At 44.0% G+C, this 12687-nt stretch overlaps 1 protein-coding gene across 5 annotated transcripts in view; it reads right to left on the reverse strand.

Annotated features, from left to right (window-relative positions):
• The window catches only part of ddah1 (dimethylarginine dimethylaminohydrolase 1), a 72973-nt gene that overhangs the window by 5834 nt on the left and 54452 nt on the right, over positions 1-12687 (reverse strand). For all 5 annotated transcript variants that reach the window (XM_053430745.1, XM_053430743.1, XM_053430746.1 and 2 more), the window contains exons 3-5: positions 10995-11068; positions 6113-6232; positions 322-465 (exon numbers count right to left, since the gene is read on the reverse strand). In XM_053430745.1, coding sequence (XP_053286720.1) covers positions 322-465; positions 6113-6232; positions 10995-11068 — 338 coding nt within the window. The remainder of the gene's footprint in view (positions 1-321; positions 466-6112; positions 6233-10994; positions 11069-12687) is intronic.

The raw sequence follows: 12687 nt of genomic DNA on the forward strand, positions 1-12687 counted from the left end.
AAGTGCAGGTTCCTTTGTTTAAAAAGCCCAGGCCTCGGCCGCGGTTAACCTAGAGCGGTTTGTGTAAAACAACCACGTAGCATCCGTGGAGCTTCGGCCACTTGTTTTTCTCTGAGGTCTGGACAGGATGAAGAGCAACAAAGAGTCGTGCTCTTTAAACCCAAACCACTAAACGCAGCCCCGCTGACCTGACTGGGCTTCTTCCTCACGAAGGTGGAACCTCAGGATTGTAAAATGATCATGTGACCTTGTGTGTGTGTGTGTGTGTGTGTGTGTGAGATCATATCAGGATCTGAGGATGTGACGCTCTCTGGACGTTACCTTGGCGCTCTCTGGAAACTCCTCGGCGGTGCAGTGCAGCAGCACGTGGCCCAGATCAGGCAGGTTCATGTAGACGCAGTTGGCGGCGAGGTCATCGGGCACCGTCAGCTTGTCGTAGCGATGGTCGCTCATCTGCTGCATGATCTGCACACGGAGACGGAAAACAGACAGTGAGGTAAAGAGACCCGGCCAGCGAGCGTCCACAGGGGTTTGACGGAGACAGACAAAAAAACAGTTATTCAGACACTTCGAGGCAGGAGTGAGGCCACGGAGCCGAAGGCAGCACCACATCCCTCCGTCGGCCAAACCGCTCTCGGGGCCTGGGGGGCCTTAATGGAGAACACAGGAGCAGACAGACATTCTTTCTCAGCAGATGTCATGATATTTATGTAATCTGAAGGACTGGAAGGTGGGACGGGAGGTGGGGGAGACGGCTGAGAAGACGCCCGTGCTGCCAAGTGGAAGTTGGGGGGGGGGGGGTCAGGATGTTATGACCAGAGAAGAGGCAGGTGCCTCTTAATGTTTATGAGCTGAACATCTGCGGACGGATACCTCAGAGACGAGGAGGGGAGGGGAGGACGAGAGAGACCTAGGAAAAAAAAAAGTCCAAACATTCACAAAAGATATTTTTAGGAGTGAGATTTTCACCAGATATGAATCATTTCAATCTTTTCTTCTGCTCCTCTTTCTTTAATCATGTGCAGGATGGGTCGCTAATGATGAGCAGACCTGATATCTAGAAATCATGAAAAACCCTAAATTCAAGTTCTTATTATTCGGATGAGATCAGATTTTTCTTGCACACGCAGCAAATGTGGATTTCAGCATCAGCCTGCAGCTGAACTGACGTCAGCCTGATGCACATGTACGGTCGTCTCACAGAAGCACTGAGCAAACGGGATGATGCACACGTGGGAGGAAAGTGTGTGGTTTGTGGCCGAAGATGTTTTCATTTCACTTCCCATTGAATACGTTTGCTGGAAAAGGGAAGACCAGGGCGTTCACTGGGATGGAAAAGGCACAAATACGGGATAAGGTTAAATCGGGTCACTCTCATAAATTCAATATACTCACGTACTCCTCGTAACTTGACATAAAAGAGGTATTTGTACATTGCAATCACATTTTACTAGCAAAGGATTGAACCCAACAGCAAATGTGCTGTTCTAAGTACTTTGCTTTTTCTATTAAAATCTATTCAGCAACATAGGAAGTGACACGTTTTATGTTTCTGGCAGCGGCGGCGGCAGCACTTGGTTGGAATAAATATCAGAACAATTGTGTGGTTAGTGTGAGCAGTAAATCCCATCATTAAATAACCCAAAGGAAAAAGCCGTGACGGGACCGGACTCATTGTTAAATGGAGGAGTGATGTCTGGGACGTGTAGAACGAATGCAACACAATGACGGAACTCCTGCAACAACGACAACGTTACAAACTAAATAAGACTGTAACAAGATAAACAATCAAATCAACTTTATAGGACCCAACTTTGTCATAACTGAGTGTAGATGTATGGTGGAATAAGTGCTTTGACAGCAAAGCAAGAAAAGTAAATAGAAGCGAAGTAACAATAAGGAAGTCAGACAACCACGTTCAGGTCGGGATCAAGGTGGTGTTCAAACAAATTAATAAATAAAGAGCTGAGTCACGTGAACACATATAAGCAGTAATATGACGATAAAAATAAATGATCCATATAAAAGAAAGTCCAGACACATTCCCAGGTCACTTCTGGGTGTGTTACGTGATTGCAGCATGGAGCCCTAAATAAAAACACTGACCATGTGCGTGCCAGCCAACTGGGGGGGTGGGGGGGGGGGATTAGTGGTCAAGGGGAAAGCGAATGCTGACTCAACCAAACATCACAATTGTTCCTGCTCGACTCGCAGACTCTGAAACATCCAGTTGTCTTAGTAAAAACTGAAAGAAAACACAAGTCAGCATGTGAGGACAGAATATCCTTCAGGAAGATTTCCATTGTGATTCGTGTGCATTGATGATTAATGAAACACAACTAATAGATGAGCGGGAGTGGGACCTCGTGGAGCACATAGGCCCAGTTCCCTTGAATTTGATTAAATGTGAGTTGTGTTTGTCAAGATCCAGGAATAATTTGTGATATAGTAAAAAAAACACTCTTCTTGTCCCACATCCCATTCTTCCACCAGGTTGTATAGAAATCCAACCATCAAACCAGTCAGTGGGGAAACCATTACCTCTTTGGCAAAGGTGATAAATTGAGAGATAGAACAGTTGGTTTTCTGAACAACTGGTTGACATAAGGCCAAATTACTATATGTCAATTTTTTTTCCAACAGCAGCTACTTATATTAATGATAGATGCTTTTATTTTAAATCTCAGGTCACAAGAAATAGAAACTCCAGGTTGGATGATCTCAGTCACTACATGTTTCAGTAGCTTTTGCTGACATCAGTTTATTCTGCCTGTAATTTGTGCTTTTTTTTCTCCAGGTGAACCTGAGCCAGTGAATTGAAGGAGAACTCAAGCCTGTATATATAATATATACTGTACATCCTGGCCCACGACCAAGCGTACAGCCACAGCAAATTACCAGCAACATGCTCCTGGACAGTGGCTGAGGTCCAGTTAATACACAGAGTGGTAACTGGGCAGCAGAATCTGCCTGGTCAGAGCTACTTATACCAAATATTAACGGGAAAGTAATGAAATCCAGACATTTAACAAAAACACTGACGATTTCCTGGAGCTGGCGTCATCCGCATAACCCAGATTCTGGCTCTCGCTATGAATAGTTATAATGCTCATTGTAGAACTACTTCCCATGATGCCTTTAAAAGTTTTATAAGTATTACTCCTTGTTTTTACTGCTGCACAACAGCAACAAGTATGAAACACAACCTTCTGAAATCCTGCTTCCATATCAGGTGGGGAAACGAGAGGGAGAGTGTTTCCTGTTGGTGGGCAGTAAAAGTTTGTCGAGGTTCCTTGACACACATTCGATCTGGAAATGTTGTGGGTCTATATGGACTGTTGATTGTTGCCCCCCCGAGGTATCCAATGGGAACTGGTAAGGAGGGAAAGGACGGGGGGGTGACACACACAGAGCATCTCTGATAATCATGAGAGTGTAATTCAGAAAACATCTGATATCTCAAACAAGGCCATGTTCAGAGACCCTATGGATTCTATGATATTTGACTTGATTCCATTCGTGTGGACAGTCTGGTCTTTTTTCCTCCCGCTCAGCAAAGTATTCAGCAAATACATGAGACAGGGAATCAGGTGTGTACACAGAGAAAATAATGACCTCAAAAGCTTTAGCTACAGTTTGTGTTTAGAATGAATGAGCACATGCTAGCATGCTAAATGTTCCTCCAGACTAAGGTGCTGGTAACCCTGTTAAATATCAGTACATGTTAGCAGGCTACAGTTAGCATGTCAAATTATGAACATACATAATGTGATGTGGTTGTTTGTTTATTTTGACACTGACCTTTTTAAGTAAGGTCTTAGTTTTATTAGATTATCATCTCAGGAACAAACAAAGTTGACTTACAGAGACTTAAATATTTAACCTAAGTTGTGGTCTCAGCTGCTGCTCTTCAACATCAAAGCTCAAGCCCTTTATGAACTTAATGAATTGTGTGTCAACCTGATTCTCAAAACCCCCTACAAGGCACTTTTCCTCATGTTAAAACCTCCTAGATAAGAAGTTACATGACCTTCACCAGGTTGCAGCTTCACTATCTCTATAAAACTGTGAAAACATCCTCGAGGTGAAGATCAAATCGTGTCCGGCAGAGCAATGAGCTCATGAATCACACGGGGCTGAGTCGAAGGGCGACAGGAACTCAAAGGCTGCCGGTCATAGCTCTGTAATGCAGCCGGTGAATAGTGTGAGTGTGTGAGGGAAGAGGGAGGGGGCACTGAGGCCATATTTCAGGATGATGACTTTATGAGAGACGCTTGGCACCGACAGCAGAATGATGGGTGACGACATCCATTAGCTCAGCGTGTATTCTCGTCCTGGGGAGAAGAGCTAAACATAGAGCGGGGACTACACCTGGTTTACAAATAAATAAACACAGATAAAAAACGACTAACAGATAAAACTAAGAACCTTAATGAAAGTGAAATACGATCGGACCTTCAGCACTTTTTCCTTCGACCAAAATAAATCAGCGGTTATCTAAAAACCTCCCAGGTCAGTTCCTTCTCTCCCCACAGCAAGAAAGTACTTCCCTAAAGATAAACTTAATTAGTCTGGCTCCAGCTTCAAATTGGTACAACGCGTCTTTGTCCAAAAGGTAAACAGACATCGCCACAAGAGCAACATCCTCATCCAAACCAGGCTTTAAAACAGCGTTCACTGGTTTTCACTCCTCCCAGAACACAGAACATTACCTCCATTACAAATCCAGGGTTGTTAAAAGTCCTTTAAAACGGGAGCTAATCGCTTCAGGAGCGGGGGGGGGGGGGGGGTGACGTGAGATGCAATTAGGGAAACGGGCAGTCCGTCGTTTAGTCTCGCCAGCGGCCACTCCTCGCCTCGGGCAGATTATTACTGGAGCGGTGAAACAGGGAGGAATCTTAATGAGTCGATGCTGGAATATAAAATGAATAGCCCCATGTTTATCCATACAGCAACACAAACCAACACGTCCTACTTTGTGCCTCTCTCAAGTGGCTCATTGTTACGTGCTGTCTGATTATCTCATTTTAAAAATGCCCCTGAGATACAGAAGGTATTTAAAACAACCATGGACCAGTAGGGGGAGGTGTCACACTAGGAGGCGAGAGACAAACCCAGTCAGGGAGGATCTGGCTGTTTGTGCATGTGGAACTGAGTCTATATATTTAAATACTTAGATGTGCTGTGTGTCCTTATCATAATGCTTCACATACAGTTTCACATCCTGATGTTTGGGGAGTTCTCGGGATGATTTCCATCACAGGGACGAGCTCTGCCTCCGTGTTGGGGTTCAAACTGTCTCTTCTTCCTCGTGTCCCCGAAGCGTCCGTTGGGTTTCCATCGTTGCATCGACGCCTTGATCGATTCAGACGCCTCCGGGCGGTAACGAGCTCAAGCTGCTCGATGGAAGGACGATACCCTTGTAATGGGAGCCGGAGCCGGAGCGCCAGGGCCAATCCCCGCAGATTAGCCCCGGGAATATGAATTAATGAGGAAGGATTAAGGTGACAGGTGGTTTCGATGTGCTTACAGTGGGAAGCAGCCACCGAGCTGTAAGCGAGGGAGCCTGCTCTGGATCAACATGTGTAATGTCCTGTCCTGCGGTGTTATTCTTGCTGAATACTTTGAAGAACGAGGTGTTCGTACCAACGTGGTCGTGCCAAGAGTCGACCGGAGGGAAAAAGGAATCACTGCCGACGCTGCGGTCGCACGTCTCCGCCAACCAGAGGTTTGAGTTTGGATCTGTGTGTGTCACAACCCAGGCTCGTGCAACATATGTTCAGAAGGAGTTGAATATACGGTATTAACTGTATTTGTAGATTATGTTACCTTGATGCTGGTCCTGTTGACCTTTGACCTCCAGCGGATAACAAGTTCACCCTTGATTCCAAGAGAGAGCTTATTCCAAATTTCAAGAAATCCCGAACATGCCTCGAGCCTCAGCTGTCATCGGCACAGAGGGAAAATATGAAGCCGCCGCGTCGACGTGCGTCATCGTTATCAAAACAAAGCCACTCCAGTGATTGAGTGGGTTCCATGACTACAGGCGGGGGTAAAGCAGAGTTAATGTACACACAACACAAACACACACATATACACACACACAACGTACTTTGAGAGCTTTCTGTGCCGGTTCACTGGAGCCGATGACGATGAGGCCGGGTCCCCCCATGCTGCAGAAGCTCTTCAGGTGCAGGCCCTGCTGCACGGGCACCGTGGACACAGCGTAGTCCTGCAGAGACACACAATGAATGAGGTGATGAGCTTCATGGAGATAAGACAGGTAATGGAATGCTCAATTCTGCAGTATTTCCTTAATTACAAGGTTTTGATATCATAGGGGCGGCTGTGGGTCAGGAGGTCCAGTGGATCGTCCACTAACCAGAAGACCCTGAACGCCACATGGCCCCAGAGGGTGTTTGAATGGCGTCTGATAGAAGAAGCACAGCATATGGGTTTGAGTGGGTGTATGAGGCTTGTAGTGTGAAGCTCTTTGATAAACTGTGTAAATACAGTTCATTTATCGTGTGTTACTGGATTATACAGGTGTGATAACTCTGTGCAAGATAACAAAGCACCACACCTCCTCCATGTGCATATAGTTTCCTTATGAATCCACGTTTACATTCACTAAATCCAGATTTTTCCATGAATTATTTGCTGAGAAATCAATTAAAATCTTGAAAAATGACCTCACACTGTTATCTACAGTGAATCCTGGATCCACGCCTACATTCCATGGGTTGTTCTCTGACACACACTGAGCGTTTCGTGGAAATCTGCTCAGTAGCTCTTGTGTAAGCCTCCTAACAAACAAACAAACATGAGGGTAATAAATAAAGAGGGAGGGGTCGTGCGGTGGGGTCTCCAGTGGCCTTTTAAATAGAGCAGCTCATAGTCGGAAACAGTAGGAGTGAGCTGGAGGATGATGTCACTGAGCCGAGCGCTCACTGGGGAGATTACAGAGCGACTCGTAGGAGTGGGATTGGAGAGGATTTCCCCGGCTGCAGGAAGTCACAGACCACATGTTGTCATCAGAAGAGCTTCATGAAAACTGAGGATCAACAGAATCATAAACAATCTGCCACTGATTACAGTTTTCATAAAAAACACGAGAGTCATACCGACTTTTACTGACCTCAGCCTCGTTGTAAGGTTTTAAAACTTGAGATAATACAGTATATTGAAATCACAACTTAACAGTGAACAATCAATAGTTAAAGATTGTTAACGAAAAGGAGATTCCTTGTTTATTCTTTATTAAAAGTCATAAACTACTGCTGCCCCACCAGGGAGTGGTTTGATCAGAGTTATGGCAACGTAAGCAAACACAACAACAACCCGTCATCACATTTTTGCCTGACACGCAACTGAACTCTGATTGGTGCGTGGAATCAGACAACACGCATTGCGCCCCCTCCCCCCTTACCCCCCAGCCACACACACACACTTCAAACCAGTGAGAAAAGCAAGAACCAGAACACTAAAATAGAACTCTTTAGTGATTCATGTATTTTTAGGTCCCAAATGTTGATTTTGGCATCGAAATGCCAGTTACACATCTCCAAGGAGACTTTTCCTCCCTGTGTGTGTCTTCCTCGGTTTGTTTGTTAGTAGAATGACACATAAACAACTAAACACAAATCCAGGAACCATTGGTGAGAGGACGTGGGTTCAGGGACGGAGGCATTAGATCAGACACGGTGTTTAACCCCTGCTTTCATTTGGACTTTTTTACTTCCCGAGACTGAAAGAATTTCTCACTTTCAAACTGAGGAATTGAATTTCTGATGATGATTGTGACCCACGCGGAGTCACGGAGAATCACTCGGGTCAACCCTGAGTGATACTGAAGATTCTAAGCTTATTTTCCAAGGCCTTTTCCTTCCTGAGTCTATGTGAATACATTTATAAAACCGTTTCTGGTTTGCTCCCTAAGAAAATAACTTCATCTGACATCCATGTGTTTTGTTAATCACAAAGTTTTCAATGGGATTTCTTTCTTTCTTTCTTATTCCTCTAAGGTTCATATCTGCTGAAGTGTTGTGTACATTTTCCATCGTTGCACTCGCTCGTGTCGTTTTCCGTTCACGTACACGCCACATTACACAAAACAACAACCCTCAGGTCAACGCTTGTGCGCCGCCATTAGCTCCATTAAAGTTCTGCGGTTCGCTGAAATAGTTCTTGTGACAGAAAAACAGAAAAAGGAAACTTTTGAAATAACTCCTTGAAGTTTTCCTGAACTCATTCCTTGGCACTTCTTGTTTGGAAGATACAGGAGGACAATTGGGAATTATGTAATCTAAACTTACATCATCTCTTATCCCTGAACAGGAATTTTGGTGTAAAATTAGAAATGTGGGTTGTTTTTCCTTTTCTCCCCTTATCAAGATAAGAAATCCTGGGGGGGGGGAGTTAAGGGAGAGACAGAGTCGCTTTTCATCTGATACTTCTGCCATGTTGTGACCTGAAAAGACCCGATTGAAGAACCCACACGTCTGTCAGAGTTATGTAAACTATTGGTGCAAATACGGGCGTCCACAACTCTTAGGTCTAACAGAAAGTTCCAGTCCCTCTGCCCCGTGCGAGGGGCCGTAGAGAGAAGGAGCTGCAACATCTGCACGCAGTTGCGCAGCGCTACACAAACCTGGCAGGAAAGTGATCCTTAAATTTGATAATGAGAGGAAAAAACAACAGTGACAGAGGGAAGCCATCAGATATAACACGAAAGAACAAAACAACAATAATGGACGCTCAAGTGATTTTTCCTTGTTTCATTCGCCAGAGACGCATCATTAAGTCCCGTCTTCTGAAAGATAACAGAAACACACGGAGGAATCCGTAATGAGGGATTTGAATCAGACACAGATGGGAAGAGGGAGGCAGGGAGAGGAGGCCTGAACTCTTGGGGGTCGTGACCCACCTCTGAACTTTGGTCATGCTCTCTCACTTCAAAACCAGCAGACGTTTGAATCAGACTGACCCACACTGTGACTCAGTGGAGTCTAAATCCTCCCTGAGACAAACCTGATGTCTCAGCGATTTCCTCCTGTGTCACATATGGAGATGGTGGAGCTCGGTGGTGGTGATCACGGTCCAGCCGCGGCTCGGGGAGATTAGTCAGACGGGGTGGAATGGTTTCCAAAACAAACAAATCTGTGACACTAACCAGACCAGACTCACACACTCACACTCGAGGAGGCTGCTGATCAATATTTTTCTTACTGTCGACAAATCGAACAAAAACCCACGGATGTGTTTCTCTGTCTCTCTGCTCCAAGTCTGTGGTTTCCTGCCTCAAGACGATTTGCTCCTACCGGAGACATTGATCTTTAAGAAACTATGTCACTAGTAGGAAAAGGCTCAAACATAACTTGTTTCTTTAATCAGACAGGAACTCTTTAGAAAAACAGCTGACTGCTTAAAAGGTGAGCAAACAATGTACGGTGGTTTTAAGTGGGGTTCAAAATCTTTGAATTGTTGCTAGAAGATTGTGTACCTCGCTTAAAACCAGTGTGCATTGTTTGTTTGTTTGAATCCACAGTAACAGTGGGACCTTGAGGCAGATGGGCGAGCAGAGCAAACTGAACACAGGGAGAGAGGAAGGAGCCTCCATTGGAGTTTTTATCCAACGTTACTGAAAAGGATTAAATGGTGCACTAACGTTAACTGCAGATCTGGTGTGTTTTACAGTGTGTGTTTACAGAGGGAGGCCAGTGTGTATGTGTGTGTACGTGTGCATCAACAGTGTGTCTCATTTATGTGTTTGTAATAGATGTTCAACAACAATGGAGAGATATAATCAGGCTGCGGTTTCACAGACAAGACTTGATGGTCTGATTCCTTCATTGTTGGTTTTCTTCTTGTCATTGACAATAAGAACAGAATAGATTATTCCCAACACAGATAAGTTACAGTTCCACTGAATCTCTCAAAACTGGGAAAGAATAAAGAAGTTATGATGTTTTTTTAATCCAAAATTACAAATCATATTTAAAAGATTGAAAATGATACTGTCATTCAAACAGAGCTTTTTGTTTTTCCTTGTTGCGTCTGTAAGTGGCAACATTCTGAACAACTGACGACTTGAGTTAAATACAAACTGAGCTGATGACAAACTAGAGACGGGTGGCACAGGACAAACAGGTGAAACCAATCAAGACAACACAACTGGAGGGAAACACACAAAGGCAGGAAGTAAAGAGAACAGAAACACGAGGGACATTTAGAATTTCAAAATAAAACAGTATATACGAAACACAGAAAGAAAACAAATTGGGTAAAAGTCAAATAACCAAAAGAGTTCATAAGTTTAAAGCTTGAAAAGAGTCAGAACACTTACAATGTAAATAAAAATACTTTCTTTTTCACTTATTCTAGCGACATTTCATATTTATGTTTCGTGTTTCATAATGCTTCCACAATGACTGACAGTCACACAGAGCAGACTGAACACGAGGAGGAAGAGATGGAGGCAGAGGTGGATGGATGAAGAATAGATATAATGGACAGAGCGTGGGGGGGAGGGCAGAGATGGTTGCAGGGGGAAATAGAATTAGAGAGAAAGTGAGATGTAACAGAAGGGGGTGGGGGGTGGGTGGGGGGCATCATGATGGTAATGATGCTTTTATCTTCCTGCCGCAGAGCTTTTACAATTGAAAACATATTTATCTCTTCCTGTCGGTTCTGTCAGGTCTGATCACTCACAGCAGACTCGTGCTCGGGGACATTTTCAGGGGACTAGAGACGACAGAGTGGTCGTTGTGTATCTGGAAAATGGATGTTTAAAGTATTGCTCTCACTGTTAAGAGGAGAGAATGAGTTTGCATGTTCTTGCCACACAGGTTTTTTTTTTCCTGGTCCTCCGGCTCTGGCTTCCTCCCTCAGTCCAAAGACATGCAGACTGGGATGAGGTTAATTGAAGACTTAAAGTAGGAATGATGGTTTCTAGAGGTTTAGATAATCGATGGATGTTTTTCACCTCAACTCACCTTAAAAGCATCAGCCAGGATCTCTGCTCCTCTCTGATTGGTCCGCTTGGAAAGGCCCACAAAGAACTCTTGACCTGCAAAGAGAACCAGATGAAAATGAAGGGGTTGTCTATCAACATACATATGAGAGTCCCCCTGTGTGCTGTATGCATGTGTCTGTGAGGAAGGGCACAACGACCAGACGGAGCTGTGATGGCCCGGCCCGGCTGCAGCACACTGAGCTCAGCACTGGGCTCCTGATGGAGCTGCTGAGCCTTTGTTTTACAAACTGAGCCGTTAGCCCCGGCCCGGCCAACAGGAAATGTTTCTAGCCCTGCCATGTGAAACCCATTTCAGCTGGAAGGAGCGAGAGCACACAGCCGGCGTCTAGAAACCCAATTAAGTGCACTGAGCGTTTCTTCCTCGCAGCCTGCACAGCGCGGAAAAGACATTGACCCACATTTTTAACTCACGACACGACAGTAACGCAATGTACAGAGAATGGAACACAGACCACCTTGCTCCGGGTTCTCGACCTGCATCATCTTTTATGACCTGATGGCAGAGTGATAAGCAGTGAGAGCCCGAGGTCCTGCTCAGGTGATTAGACCATGCAGTATAGCGCGCAACATTTTTGCTGCATATAATTTTTCGGGGGGGAATTTCTGAGCCGAGGCACCGGTTCATCGAGGTTGAAGAGAGGAATGTTTGCGTGGAGGATGTTTAAAGTCAAAGATCGGCAATCGTCTGCTCTTATAAAACCTTCTATCACTGTAGAAGCTGCAGGAGTGGATATCTCACCGCTCTCCAAGGTTTCCTGTTTGCAACCACAGAAACATACTGCAAATATCAGTATGTTACATGATTTTAACTTCTGTCAATTCAACATATTATCACTGCTTTATTATATATATCTTTTTTTTTTATGGTTGGGGGCATTTCTGCATCTGTTTATGGCCGAACAGAGAAAACAGGAAGTAGAAAGCATGTCATTGTTGCTCTCAAACATAACAACAAGTTGGAAATACATGGATTGTTCTGTTAATTTGCTCTCATGAACCAGGCTTATTGTACAGGTTGTAAGAAAAAGTGTAATTTTACCAGTTTGCCATAAATATAAAATCATCCAGGCATGAAAAAGTAATTTGACTGTGTGGGAAGGACAGGTTTTACAGGTTTACAGGCTCTGAGAAAAGCAAAGTTATCAATATGATGATGATGATGATGATGATGATGATGATGATGATGATGATGATGACCACTGTTATAGACACTCAGGGTCCAGATAAATTACAACACAACGAATACATACACAAGCCCAAAAAGAGACATATAAACATAGATAGAATAGATAAATTCATTAATGTTTAAAAGTCAATGTGAGTCTGTTTTAGTGTGTTTTTGTATTGTATTATTACTTGTGGGAGATGGTGTTGTTAAAACCATATTGTTCTCACATTTCCACCCAGTGCAAACTGATAATCTGACAGATGTTCCCTCCCTTAAAATAGATGTGAATTCATAAATCTATATATTTATTAACTGTGTAGAGAAGCAACAGTTTAGAAAATCAGTGGACATTAATGAAATGTTAATGACTCGTGAGGATGGACTTTCTTCTTTCCTTAGTCATGAGCTGGAGCCAGTAAAAGATCATGTAATGTAACTTGATTACACCAAATGCACTAAATGGTTTTAACACCTATTAAAATTA

This window comes from Pleuronectes platessa, chromosome 9, assembly GCF_947347685.1.
Source record: "Pleuronectes platessa chromosome 9, fPlePla1.1, whole genome shotgun sequence".
Classification (NCBI taxonomy): domain Eukaryota; kingdom Metazoa; phylum Chordata; class Actinopteri; order Pleuronectiformes; family Pleuronectidae; genus Pleuronectes; species Pleuronectes platessa.